At 46.9% G+C, this 14,514-nt stretch overlaps 2 protein-coding genes across 2 annotated transcripts; one reads left to right on the top strand and one right to left on the bottom strand.

Annotated features, from left to right (window-relative positions):
- Positions 1 to 92: 92 nt before the first annotated feature.
- On the top strand, positions 93 to 4,527 carry LOC144739365 (protein NDRG1-like). Its single transcript, XM_078622325.1, has 13 exons — positions 93 to 156; positions 290 to 410; positions 646 to 708; positions 812 to 872; positions 1,404 to 1,490; positions 1,588 to 1,644; positions 1,803 to 1,906; positions 2,338 to 2,388; positions 2,467 to 2,518; positions 2,777 to 2,824; positions 3,309 to 3,344; positions 3,600 to 3,651; positions 4,268 to 4,527. The coding sequence occupies exons 1-13, from the start codon at positions 93 to 95 to the stop codon at positions 4,525 to 4,527; spliced, it is 1,056 nt and encodes a 351-aa protein (XP_078478451.1).
- Positions 4,528 to 6,426: 1,899 nt separating this feature from the next.
- Positions 6,427 to 11,760, bottom strand: LOC144739367 (CCN family member 4-like). Its single transcript, XM_078622327.1, is given in 8 exon segments — positions 6,427 to 6,726; positions 6,998 to 7,129; positions 7,131 to 7,192; positions 7,565 to 7,819; positions 8,872 to 8,929; positions 8,931 to 9,038; positions 9,040 to 9,162; positions 11,713 to 11,760. Coding segments are annotated over 8 exon segments (1,086 nt in total).
- Between the last annotated feature and the right edge of the window lie 2,754 nt (positions 11,761 to 14,514).

The raw sequence follows: 14,514 nt of genomic DNA, 5'->3' as shown, positions 1-14,514 counted from the left end.
CCTTTTTCTGTTCACACTTTTAATTCTAACGTTGGTTTGACGTCTTGCAGGAGCACGACGTGGAGACTCCTTGTGGACGAATCCACTGTACCATGAAGGGGGTTCCCAAAGGGGACAGACCAGTCATCCTCACCTACCATGACATCGGACTGAACCGTAAGAACCTCATCCCCTTCCGTCAACGTAAACATCGGTCGTTCCGACGCTGACGTGGTGGAGATGTTGTCGTTGTCATTCCCCACCTGATGAACCTTACGCGTCTCCTTCACCGCCCTCGTCGTGTTTCCAGACAAAACCTGCTGGGACACGCTCTTCAACCACGAAGACATGTCAGAGATCATGCAGCACTTCGCCGTGTGTCACGTGGACGCCCCCGGGCAGCATGAGGGAGCTAACACGTTTTCCACTGGGTGAGCCAGACACACACTGGGCAAACACACAGCCCCAGCCGTCCAATGTATGTCAGGCAGTCTGTGAACTTTGACCCGGTGGGTAGATCAGTGCGGATGTTCTCAGGTTGGCCTAATTTGTCCGCCGGTGTGTCGCGGGGGACGCGTGTTTATCTTGCTCGACCTAATCTAAACTGTTGGAGCATGATGTGAATGGCTGACGGCGCTGTAATAATTAACACGTTGTGTGCTCCAGATACGAGTACCCGTCGATGGACCAGGTCTCCGAGACGCTCCCTCTGGTGCTGAAGCATTTTGGGTAAGTTGAGCTGCAGTTTCGTCGCTGACTGTTCACACCCCAGTCTGAGATGGGGTCATCACCTGGTGTTCTAACAGTCTCCATCCATCTCTGTGTCCTCCAGGCTGAAGAGTGTGATTGGATTAGGCATCGGAGCAGGGGCCTACATTCTGACCAGATTCGCTGTAAGACCCCCCCCCCCCCCCCCCCCCCGTGCCCTCTCAATCAGGCTTAGTAATAATGAGTTTTAATCAATCGAGGGATTAGCACCAGCTAACGTATTTCTTCTTCTTTTTTTTTTTTCGTTGCTGATTTTGGCAAAGTAACACTGCTTATTGCTTGATCCTGCTGAGCCATAAAAACCTCTGGAATGTTCCAGATCAGCTCAACACTAACATTGTGCTCGGCAGGACGTCTCACTGTGGGGACACAGAGATGAATCTGTTAACCCCCTCCTGCAGAATCTCCTGCAACTGAAAATCAATGTGTGCTAATAACAACATGCCGGCAAATTCCACAAAAGATGGGACCACCAAAGAAGACACTGCATCCACTGTTCATAGCTTGATAGCTTATGACGTTGTCTTACCTGCCCACACTCATCGTGTCTTGATGGCTAATTTAATTTCATGAGGTTACCAGGCAGCTGTTGGGTTCAGACGTTGTCGTTCTACTTGAGTACCAACATTTGATTTCAACGTTCGGTGTGTACTTAGCTCGACTACCCAAACATGGTGGAGGGTCTGGTGCTCATCAACATCAACCCGTGTGCTGAGGGCTGGATGGACTGGGCTGCACACAAGGTACACACACACACACACACACACACACACTACCTCATCCTACCGAGAAAAATACTCGTTGCATGAAAACGGAGTGTGTATTATTGTCCACCGTCAGATCAGCGGCTGGACCCACGCCCTGCCTGACATGATCATCACCCACCTCTTCGGAAAGGTATTCAAGTACTTTCTTGAGCTCTGGTGTCTGGTACCAAAATCTCAGAGTCACTAAACATTGAGGCACAGTGGTACTGGGAAGTACCTTCGTACTGGCTTTTGTAGGTTTTTAGGTCACAGGCGAGTTGAACAGACTTTGTTTTTGGGTCGCTACAGGAGGAGATCCACCACAACCAGGACCTGGTGGGAACGTACCGTCACCACATCATCAACAACATGAACCAGTTCAACCTGCAGCTCTTCGTCAAGTCCTACGAAAGGTAAACGCAGACGCCTCCAACGCAGATGGAGGGGAATTCCTAACGAGACATTCCAAAGCCAAAACAACACAAAAGGTGTCATTTGTAACCTTTCCCCTCAAAGCTAGCGCCTCAAACCCTGAGTGTAAAATGCACGGACATGCCAACTTCCCTAGCATGAGTTGCGCTGAAGTTCAAAGTGTACGGCTCCCCTTCCGTTGTCGGAGAAGATAAAGGCATCGTAAGAATTATAGCACTGTGTCTGGTGGATGAATCCTCCCATTTTCTCCGCCCCTGCTGGTTGTAGAGCTCCTGCTCTTCAAACAATTTGTCTCATCGTCGCCACAAACTTCTACCTTTGAGAACAACACAGTAATTCGCTGTTTAAGTCTTGGACAAAAGTGAATTAAATCTATCCTCGGTTCTAACGTCTGTGTGTCTTAACAGCCGAGGGATCTGGAAATCGAGAGGCCGGTCCCCGGAAGCAACAACAGAACCCTCAAGTAAGTTTCTTGTTTGGATTTGAATCCCCAACATGATGTTCGGAGCGAGGCAGACCTGTGATTCCCTTCGTCCCCCAGGTGCCCGTCTCTGCTGGTGGTGGGCGACAGCTCTCCAGCCGTGGACGCCGTGGTGAGTTCTTCCACTGAAACGTGTCTCTAATACTAATGAGTAGACTTCCCACCACAGCCAATTGGCTCTGGACGTGTTTTCCACTCCAGTCACCTATTTAAGCGAGAGAAATATGCAACATTAAACACTTAGTTGTACCTGAACTGAGACGGAGCCGGGAACAAAAGTCAGCCGGGGTCTGTGTAATTCATAACCCCCCAAATCCTACAATGTTTAATAAAATACGTGGAAATACACTAACTGGCTTTGTTCCTGCAGGTTGAGTGTAACACCAAGCTGGACCCAACCAGGACCACCTTGCTCAAGGTACAGTTCTTACATTACACCTCCGCTCCGCTCCTCTCCATCCATCCCTCCCCTCCCCTCCCCTCCCCTCCCCCTCCCCGCCAAGCCGCCATCCATCATCATTCTGATTTTAATCGCCTCAGTGGAAAGGCGTCCGCCGACAAGATTCCCGTGTCTCAGCAGTTACCTGGTGACATATTAACCAGCGGTCGAAGATCTCGGTCAGGCGACGTGCGTACGCACGCTGCCACCAGCAACTGACCTACTTGTGTCGGCCCATGGCGACTTAAATGGTCCACGGCTGAAACCTAACGTCCGGTTTGAGCTAACATGGGGCCATAAATTGGGGTTAAGTATTCAGGGTCTACGTGGAGAACGGGGACAACGTGTGCCGTGTGGGACATGTGGTGTGTAATGGGGGGTGATGGCTGCCGCGGTGTGAACGTACACGCGTCAACACGCTAAATGCTAATGGCCACTTTTGTGTCTTCCCTGCTCCCTACAGATGGCTGACTGCGGCGGGATGCCCCAGGTTGACCAGGTGTGTATTTGTGTGTGACAGAAACTTGCCTCGTTGACGACGTGCAGTCGGGTCAGACAGGGCCGGCTAATGGACAGATGTCACGAGAATGTAAGAGCATTAGAAAACATGAAGCGCCGCTCGTCAGGTTGTAATCCTCCGCCCCGCGCAGACCCGCTCATAGCAGCAGTCATACCTCAGACCGAAGCCGTCAGCTGCTGGGCGACAGACCGTTCTGCAAACATGTGAAGCAACATGTGTCCTCCTTCTTCGCAGCCTGGAAAACTGACCGAAGCCTTCAAGTATTTCATCCAGGGCATGGGATACAGTGAGTATTCAGGACCGACAAACCTGTACACATCAGTTTTCTGCCACGTTGCGCTGAGTCGGGGGTTAGTAAACAACCCCCCGTACTTGGTGGTGTGAAAGGTCAAAGTCAATCTGAGGTCAGTTCCAGATATTTGTGGTACAATATAATGGTTTGATAAGGCTGGTTTATGTCTAACGGATGAAGAAGAAGCAACAACTACTACTAATAAAAAACAGTGTGCCAGACTTCATCGTCACACAAGAAAACAAATCAGAAAAACCTAATAATGAGAAAAAAATGAAAATAGTTTAAACATATTTGGAAAATGTAATTTATATATAATAACAGATTATTATCATAATTTTATTAGCTTTTTAAACTTTGTAAACTTTCTACTGTAAGACTTTGTTCATGTTAAAATCTTTGGAAACCATAAGTTGCTACAGCTGCCTCTGAATGAAATGAAAAGTACATTTAAAAAAGAAGAATTCCATGACAAGGAATCAGTGCATAATATTTAGTGACATCTAGTGGCCAAGTTTCAGATTGCAACCTCTCCCTTGAGACAACACCTCTTGGGTAAATAATATGTTCATATATAACAGTGTTTGCTAACGGCTCCTCTCCCCCTCAGTGCCCTCTGCCAGCATGACCCGGCTTGTCCGCTCCCGCACCGCCTCCAACTCCAGCGTCACCTCCTTCGAGGGCAACCGCTCCCGCTCTCACACCAGCGAGGGCAACCGCTCCCGCTCTCACACCAACGAGGGCCCCCGCAGCCGCAGCCACACCACCGAGAACCAGCGCGGCCGCTCCCACACAGCCGGCTCCATGGACGGCACAGCCAACAGCAACGTGGACCAGGCTGTGCCCAAGTCCACCGAAGTGTCCTGCTAAGCGACCCCCCCCCCGCCCCCGCCACACACACACACACACACACACACACACACACACACACACACACACACACACACACACACACACACACACACACACACACACCTCCGCCCTTTAGACCTCTGGAGATCCCTCGACTTGAGCTGCGCTGCCTCGAACTGCAAACCGACACGCATTCCTTCCCACTGTTGACGCACAATGGACACTTGGCGCCGCTGAGATGCTCCAATATCAAAAACAAGGTGTCTAGTTGTAATCCCTGGGGGACTCCCACACGTCTGAGCTCCTCCGTCCGGTGAGTGTGCAGTTCCGGGCAGCGCAGTGGGTCGAGACACCGAATCAGAGAATGTCGAAAACGCTGTGGCTGCGAGTACACCGGCGTGTACGTGTATCATAGTCACGTACATTTTAATATGTTTTAACCTCCATCTCTGCTCCGGTTCCTGTTTTCACCATACTGACACAGCTTTTCTCGAATGTACCCAACTGTATTCTGTTCTCGCTGTACTTGTTTGATCATTTACTCTGTATTTTTTCCATGTCCAAAGTGTCGTCGTTTGTACGTAGGAGCAGATTTGTAGATGTGGAGAGAAAATGGGAGAGGCACTCGTAAAGGAAAAACAATTAAACCGGCCTCACAAATTGCGATGTATCTTTAAAACTTAAGGGACATACTTCAGGTTTATGTATGTACAGCAAATATTGTTGTTTCATCTTGCCAATGTCTCATTTTTCTCTGGTGAAATACACCTTATCGATCTCTTCAGGAATCATCTTCTTCAACATTCCAGTGAGTCTTTGTCGCGAATCAAAAACGTTCTCCTCTTATGCTTTATTAATGGATCACGGCTTCAGACAAACAAAAGAATTTAAAAACAAAAAAATCTCTTTTATATGATGATTTCTATGCAATCAAGCACAACGGAACAAAGAAGTGCCATGGAATAGTTCACTCTGTAGGAGTGATGTGACGTCCACATATAAACACCAAGGTAGCCATAGAACTTACCTGACACCTTCTACTCCTGTATTTTCACTTGCACTACGGCAACATTTGCTTTCTAGAACATACACGGCTTTGTAAAGATGCGACGACGCACCAGTGTCTAATGCTGTAGAAAAGCATTAAAATGACATAACAGTTTGTATTTATTCAAAAAAAAGACAATAAAAATGTGTAACTGATGTAACATCCCTGACTGTGTCCTTTTCTTTGGTCATATTTATCCACAAAACAACACTTGTAAGTTATCGGATTTTATGGAGACAAATCCTTTTTGAAACAAAAGTAATATATAAAAAGGGGCAGTAGGGAATTCAATTTAACATTTGAGAGTTAAATTGCTTTGATAATTGAAATAAAGACTCATTTGACATTACACTGTCACACCATCTGTATGACAACAAACGGGGGGGAAGCTCATCGAATCGGATTCGTGTGAGTTCAGACGTGGAAAGGTGAAGGAACCAACGTCGGAAATACAATATTCACGATCAGCGATGGCTGAATTCACCGAACGTAGACGATGACGTACAGGTGAGCGTTGAAGCCGACCTCCAACAGCCATTATTGTCATCCACACGGTATTTTCATGACTTGACATCATCGTCTTTCCAAAAACTGGGGGGGGGGGGGGTGCATCGGTGGGTTGGAAAAGGTCAAAACTCGTCTCCATTGTGAGCTGAAAAGCTACAGAAATAAATTAAGTCTTATAAATGTCTCCGTTTACTTTAACATTTGTCTTTGTGTAAAAGCTCGTCAGGCTCCATCCATCCACTCTGGAGACACGCGCATTTCGTATTTACAGATTCTTCCAATAGGAAAAAACAAGACCAAAAGCCTTTGTATTCAATCATTTACATGAAAACGCTGCGTGAGAAACAAGGAGGAGGAAAGTCTCAGTTGATGACTTCAGAGTTTCCATAGTAACTCTCCAGGTCGGCGAAGATGTCGTTGGGGTTTTTGCAGCTGAGGTTGCAGAAACAGGCCTGGACCCACATCATCTTCCAGCTGAACCCAGACCCGTTGGGACACTGGAACTCCACGTCGATGGTCTTCGACTTGTAGGGGATGCAGCAGCGCTCGTCGGTGCACACGCCGCAGTACTTGGGCCTGTAGGGCTTCTTGCTGGTGCAGCCGGAGATGGTGAGGTTGAAGGGCTGGTCCTCCCTGTAGATGTTCAGACATTTCTTTCCGGGCTGATGGAGGGAGGGAAAAAAAAAACAATATATCACTTTAAAAAAACCTTCGAGGAAAGTTTCATTCTGTTTTCTACAGAGTTAAAACGGAAAGCAAAGTAATAGTAATCAAGTTTTTTCTGATTCTGAGTGCGACAGCAGATGCCAGCAGCTAGAAGAAGGACAGAACACGTGAAATTACTGCATCATTTTGACCAAAATCCAATCTCTGGAACACGTGACTAAAATAAGTCCCTAAGAAGCCTTCAATGCTTCAATCGGCGGCCTCGACCTTGATGTGTTTGGTGATGTCGACCTCGCACGGCCGCAGGTTGCAGAGCCGGGACTCTTTGACCAGCTCACACTGGTCGTTGGCGTTGGAGATCCTCAGGGACAGGCCGCGGCCACAGGTCTTTGAGCAGGGGGCTCCATGAGGTAGTCTGGGTGATGCAGTTCCTGTGCCAGCTCCTGCTCTCCGCTGGGTAAACTGACAACGGACAGAAGAGCCAATCAAACAGATATTAACTTTAGTGATGAGCACAAATTCTTTAAAAAACAAAACAAAACAAAGTTAATAATGTTTTAAATGTAATTAATTGATCAGTTATTAACGATTTTAAACACAAATCATGGAGCTGTGATATAATGTCCGTGATATAACGACCCCGACGTCAGTGTGCGGCCGTTCACGGGAAAGGACGCGCACGTCCCCGCACACGGAACACGCCCAGAGCCGTTGTCACACCGACCGACACCTCCCACAGCTTCTTTCCTTCCTGTTTTTTTCATAGAGTACCACTCAGGAATCAGGCGGACAGGACGTCCCTGACTCCAGGTTTCTAGTTCGATGGCGTCCTACCCTCCACCGCGTGCCGTGGCGCCGTCTTGCGGCCTCTCTTGGGTTCGTCACAGATCCACTGCTCGCAGCACCGCCCCGGGACTTTGACCCGCGCGCGGCTCTGGCACCACACCCGGGGGGGCTGGGACTCGGTGCACAGCGCCACGCAGCCGATGGCGCCGTTCACACACACACACTGGTATTTGCAGCTGGGCTTGAAGCTCTGCCCGTTGCGGTAGATGATGCCATCGTGTTCGCAGCCCGTCCCCACCATGTCTAGCGGAGAGGAACGAGTCACATGTTACAGGAAGCAGCGTCGTGATGGCGGACAGAGCTACGGACGGCGTCGTCGTCGGAGGACGAGGAGGACGAGCTCTAGTCTGTGCTGCAGGCTGAGATCACATGGGGAGAGAAACCTCAGACCAACAGCACAAACAATGGAACGCACTGGAACATGAGTTTGGGAACAAAAAACAGTTCTCAGAGCTTTGTCAGTCATTACGAAAACAGCTCTCCAGCCGTTGTTATCACTGAAAACAGATTGTGTGTCCAACTCACGACAACCGTTAGGAACTGAGCAGATGTGTGTGCTACACAGACACAGAAATAAATACCAGTGTTAACAAGGACGTCGGTGAGCACATTTTAACGTTTGGATGCGCAAAATGTTCCTCTTGGCAGGTGCATCACACACCTGCCGCTGCTGTCAACAGACTAACACACACCGAGCACACGGACATGACAACGCTTGTGTCCAGTCATGCTCCATCTTTAACAAAACTAGACGCAGATATTCTCCATACGGTGTCAAATTAAACGTGAACTGAATGAGGAAGAATGGAATAGAATAGTAGCAAACTCGGGGAAAACTCCTCAGGGAGGCTGAAGGGAGGTTTACCCAATGTAAGCTCAAACATGGATTCCACTCGACCCCCTCTACGCTCCATCGGATGGGTCTATTACCTGACAAACTGTTGGAAATGGGGAACAGAGGCAGGGACTTTCCTACATGTGCTATGGGAATATAATTGGATACGACCACTGTGCGTGAATAATAATAATAATAGATAAAAGATTATGCTTATTGGGTGACAAAACACAAAGAATAATGACTTTGCAGTTGCAGGTCAGGGGGGGTCAAACTTAATTTAAATGGTTGATTTGATTCTAAAGCTCCCTAACGGGCTCTTGGTGTTCATTGGAATCAGGTGAGCTGAAGCTGTGTGTGTGTGTGTGTGTGTGTGTGATGGGGAGGGATCACACTGATTGACAAAATAAAAAAAAGACTTTTGGTCTGTGTAAAACCAGTTTCTGTGAGTGACACTTACATGCACACACTCCTTTTTCGTACCTAGGCATGTCCGAGCTGTAGTCACAGTACAGTCCCCTTGTGGTAGTCGCAGGTGTCCGCCTCGTTGCACACCTCCCCCACCTGCCGGGCGCAGGTCCTGCAGCAGTCGCAGCCGTCCATGAGGAGGCTGACACCTGGCGGACAGGCGGGGGGGGTCCGGGGGACACTCGCACGGCCATTTGCAGTACTGAGTTCGGTTGTACGTCCCAGCATCTGGGGGCGTGACGGCTGAGGCCGGCGGCATGGCAGTGGAATTCTGGGAGTAGGCCTGGAAAGAGTGAAGACGTTGGGAGGGGGGGGCATAAATATTTGTAGCACCCCGTTTTATTGAAAACACAACACCATCTCTAACCTTCTTAATATCCCTGATCTGACTTTGATTAAGTCCCACCTCTGGGACACATTAAAAAAGCTTGTAAAAAAAGAAGAAAAAGAAAAAGGGGGGGTGGGTGGGTGGGTGGGGGTTGTTAACCTGTTGCGATTATTCCAGCAGAGCATCTGAAAAGTCCTGCCAAAAGAAGGGCCGATCAATTTGGTACAAACTGCTGCGTCCGCTGCCAAGAACATAAAATAAAAAGCCCCTCTGTGCTGTGAAGCAGATGTTCTGAGGGAACAGCGCACGTGTGAGGCTGACTGAGGCTCGGACGTCCTCACAGGGGTCCTGACAAGAAAAGGCACTTTTTGGACACTGAAGGAGGCTGACGGAGGACATGAGAAAACGGAAATGGTCACGCTCCGCTGGTCTCTTATCGGCTCGACGCACCGCCGTGACCGAAGCTGTAGTTGTGGGAGGTCGCAGAGATCAAAAGGTACACGTGTTGTCAACCGATGTACGGGAACGAGACGAGGGACACGAGCTTGGTCTTTAGTGAGTTACGGCAGGAGACGACGGCCGATCAAACTTCATCAACCTTACTCAGTCAAAAGATCTGTGTCACACAGTTTAACCCTTTGAGTCCTGCGCCAGTGTTCAGGCCTCTGCTGGAAAATGTCATCGCCATAATAAAACTGAGTCTATCTCATCAACCATTGGGTCTATTTCATAAAAAGATCATTATAATAACGCATGACTGTCATCACTTTCACACATGTAAGTGACATCCAGCGTCTGTTAAACTCCGGGCGTTGACACGTGTACGACAGCCGACCAAGATAAATGAGTTTCAATCAGCAGGTCACTGCGCCTGCAGCCGAGTGGACCGTCGCTGTCCGTCACCCTGGACGGACGACGGCGGCTCACGAGGTAATTATGGCATCGGTCAATCTTCCCCCCTCTTGAACTAAATGTCAGCCTTTGAAACAACGCACCAAATAAAATGGCAGGCTGCTAGAAACAACCTTTTCTTTTTTCCCCCTTAACACCCCTTAACCCCCTTAACCTTATCTTGTATTTGACCTCTACACACCTAACAAAAGCCTGTTTTCTCTGTTACGACATGAACGGACGACCCCTGTGCCTCTGCGGATTTGATGTATTCTCCCTGTCACCCTCTGGTCAGATCCAACGATAAACATGCACGGACAAACCCTTTCCTCAGGGGGAGGAGGACGCTCGAAAGAACGCCGGCTCCCCAAAAAACGGGGAGGGAGGGACGGACAAACTGTCACTCAAAGACGCTCTCCTTTATCAAATATTTAAAAAGTACACAGAAGGAAAAAAACCCATTTAACAATACATGTAGTTGATAATCCATTGACATAATGTTCCTAAAACATCACGTCCATCAAAAATAATCAGAGTAGATAGGACCTGTGTTATCACGTTTAAATGTCAGTGATGAATTATTGGTGTTGTAGTTACATGTTTCCTAGAACATTCATGTTCTAACCACGAATCTCTGTGTTAACTTACTATCATCATCAGTTGCTCAGGCAGTTTCAGCCAGTAAATGGAAGAGAATCATCCTGTGGCAGTTAAAGACGGAGGACGGACGTACGTTTGCTTCCTGCCTCTCTGTCACAACCCGTCAGACCCCTCAGGTCCTGTTTGTTTATGATTCTTCTTTACGGTTTCCTGTTTTATTCTGGTGACGATTGTCTCGTCTGGCCTCACGTCCGTGCTATTCAGCTTCCACCTGCGTTCGACTGCTCCACCTGTGTCTCTCCTCAGGTTCATTGGCTCCTCACACTTTTTAAAACAGTTCTTCCATTTCTTTTTTTGAGAAAACCCATTTCTTGATCGAAAAAGAAACACTCATGATAAATTCTGCCATTGAAGTTCTTCTGGGAATGTTTGAACCCTGAGATTGAGCTGTAACCTGCACAAATTCTACTAAGACAACAATTCTTACGCTGAGTATTTGTCTTATCTCTAATCAAATGTCAAAGCAGCTTGTTTAAGGACAATTTTCACTTGTAAAGCAAATCTTCACTTAAAAAGTACAAAAGTATTTGTAAAAGGAAAAGATGCAAAAAAAAAAACAAAACTTGAACCACTGTCAGGTTTCTTGGCATATTTCAAGTAAAAAATTGGTTGCAAAAAGTCACTTTTTGAGTGTTGCATTGCAGGGCTAACTTTGTGGGCCAAAAAGAAAATGACAGCAACTTCTGCTATTTGACCACACGGGGGCGCTGATGTACAACAGACGTGTGAAGCTGCAGTGGAAGCGTCTCACAACGGCACTGAATAAAATCCGGTGGTTTTTTAGAGGGGAATCAGCGACTGAGGTGGCGACACATCACTTCACCTCACAATAAAAGAAACCTGCACTCATCTAGTATGATGTTCCATTTGTACATGAGAGAAAGCTGTAATCAGATGATGATGAAGACTTTCTGCATCCTGACAGCTACACCATGAAGAAGGAGAAGGTCCCACCTGTTGAATCCCTGCTGCTGTAAGGATCCACACCAGGAGCCAACTCATCCCTGGTGAGGAGCAGACACATGGAGTCTGGAATCACTCAGCTCTCAAACACCGGTCCAGTCGCTCTGAGCCGCTGCTCCACATCGTCCACCGCCGCTGACGAGCTGCAGCTGGTAAACACCGACTGACAGGGACGGACGGCTGCTGCTCCTTCAGCCCCGCTTTCCACCCGCTGGTCCTCCTCCTCCTTCCCCTCCTCCTCTTCTTCTTCTTCTTCCTCCGCCTCTTCTTCATCTTCTCCCTCCTCCACCTCTTGTCTGTGAAGGTTCTCAGTCGTCCAGGTCTGGACTTATTTGCTTGAAGACCTTTCACCACTCATCTATCCTCAGTTCTGCCAAAAAATAGAATATCTTTGCATCTTACACTCATGCGCAAGTCATCCAAGTGCAACAGAGTGTGACCTTTGATTTCCAGGAGACTTCAAAATTACAGATGCCAAGATATTTTTAGCAGAAAACACAAAAGAGGAACCATATTAACCACAAATCATTGACACAGCGGCGTCTGGGAGATTGTCACCGTATAGAGAGAACATGACTTAACGTTGGGCAAGTCGATGTTCCTCACCAGTCGTAACAGAGGGCAGCGTCGACACCTAAACTTTACAGGTACAAGCTTCACATAAAGCGCATCATATCACTGAGCCACATTTTATCAGATATTTGGGGAGTTTGCGTCTTTTTCAAGAGAGAAAAACGTAAGGAAAGTCAAAAGAAACTCATTATATGTTAAGACATGAACATAAAGTGAATTTTTTAAAACTTTCCTTAAGTAATGGGGTACAACAGGGCTCATGTTTCGGCCCATTTTTGATGTTGCTACAACCAGGCTCAAGTATTTTTTCCCCTTTCATCCCACTTGTGTCAGGTGAGGAGAGAAAAACAGTGACCTGAGGCACAGCTGCAGGTCCTCAGCTCTGTAGTGAATCAACAGTAGCCCCAAACAGAGAACTGTCTGCAGCGGTACGTGACTGCACACACATTTAGCTGGTCTGACTCCAATCACGGCGACGACATCCGAGGCTTAAATACTCAACATGAAGACATGTTTGACAAAAGGATGAGTAACTGTAAAGAAAGGGAACATCTGGGGCAAACATCTGGGCTCAGACACAGCTGGGATGTGCAACTGTTTACAAAATGTATATAATATAACCCATATAACCCCACAGAGCTGACCTTGTTGCACATATATGCACACTTTTGCACAGCATTTGTAAGTTCTTAATACAACTGTCATAACTTTGCATAGTTTATATCTGTATTGTAAATGGAGTGGTATCTCGTACTGCAGCACTATTTTGTACTGTTTGCACAATTATTATTTGCAGTATTTGGTATTTATTATATTTATCATTAGCTATTGTACCTGGCATTCAAGGGAAGCAAAGGAAGAATTTGTACAACATGTTCTCTTTCTGTGCATATGAAACATTGATTCCTTGAATTTTAGTATTCTGACAATGACATTTCATTTCAAGGCCACATTACGTCCATTATCTTGTTACCATGGCAAATCGTGTTCAATGATTCAAACTTTTTGAAGTATTTGTTCTATGTGGGAAATGGTGCTTGTCAGAAATCCTCCAGAGATGTTTCTGGAAGTCAAAGAGGTGAGTGTGAATTACTTTATTCCATTATTTTGTGTCTCTCTTACTCTCAGGGCCAAACTCTCACACAACAAACAGGAACAAACATCTGGGATCATTCATCCTCACGTCTGCATCTGTTCATGTTCTGGTCTGGTACAATCACCGTATTTTGATGGAAAACATCCATTGTGATATTTTTGTTTCGTTCTTAAGCTGTAATTTGGCCGGTCAGAGCCAAGGTCAGTGTTTCCCTCTGTTACGCTGAGCTAATGGCTCTATCATTATATTTAATTTGACAAATATACAGTTCCAATCTTCCAGTGCGACGCTTAGCGGGACGGAATTTTTTCCCACAATATTGCAGAAAATTCCGGCATGCTGGAAACATTTCATACAATATTGTGGGGAGTGTAAATTAGAAGGACGGCTGCACCAATCCGCAGACTGAACGGAATTTGAAACACTGTTACTTTGAGGGAATGAAGCAGCAAGTGCATTACCAGGTATGAAGCTGTGCTACGATGGGCTGATTATGGGAACCGGCCATCTATGACTCAGGTCTTGCACAGTTGCTCAAACTGAAAATCCCCTCATTAAAATCTCCCAAACTCTGAGAGAAGCCTTAAAAGTCACACAGTGTTTTGGAAATCCTCAAACTTCAAAGTCAAGTGGAAGTTGTAATCCTTCTTACAATGGGAGAATACGTTTACAACACCTTGAGGCGAAAAAAAAAAAATCTGCAGTGGGAAAATGTTCCCATCACCTCCCAACTGGGGCATCGGTTGGATGTTTCACTCCCAATATTAGTCCCTTGTGCAATGACATAAAAATAAAGATATGCTGTGATGGAATGAAACAAGAGGGCAAAAAATGGATGAATGTAAAACATTTTCACAGAATACACTGTTGAGCCCATTTTTAAATGAAGTTGAATTGGAAAACAACATGTTGTAGCTAAAGAGACACTGGACACATGGTTAGCTAGCTAGCTAGTGAACCACTGCACATTACCAGTTGACACATTGACGTTGTGGCGTCTTCACTGGACAAGACTGAGGTTTAACAACTGAGGTCCGAGGCTTGATGGGTTGGAAATATTCGCAAAATGCGCGTCGGCAGCAAGTTTCCGTTAATTTCATGTTCAGTTTCCCGTCATTTCCAGT

Source organism: Lampetra planeri, unplaced genomic scaffold (assembly GCF_965212315.1).
Source record: "Lampetra planeri unplaced genomic scaffold, kcLamPlan1.2.h2 scaffold_1447, whole genome shotgun sequence".
Lineage (NCBI taxonomy): Eukaryota > Metazoa > Chordata > Hyperoartia > Petromyzontiformes > Petromyzontidae > Lampetra > Lampetra planeri.
Note: the sequence above shows the minus strand (reverse complement) of the source record. Positions and strands in the feature narration are given on the sequence as shown.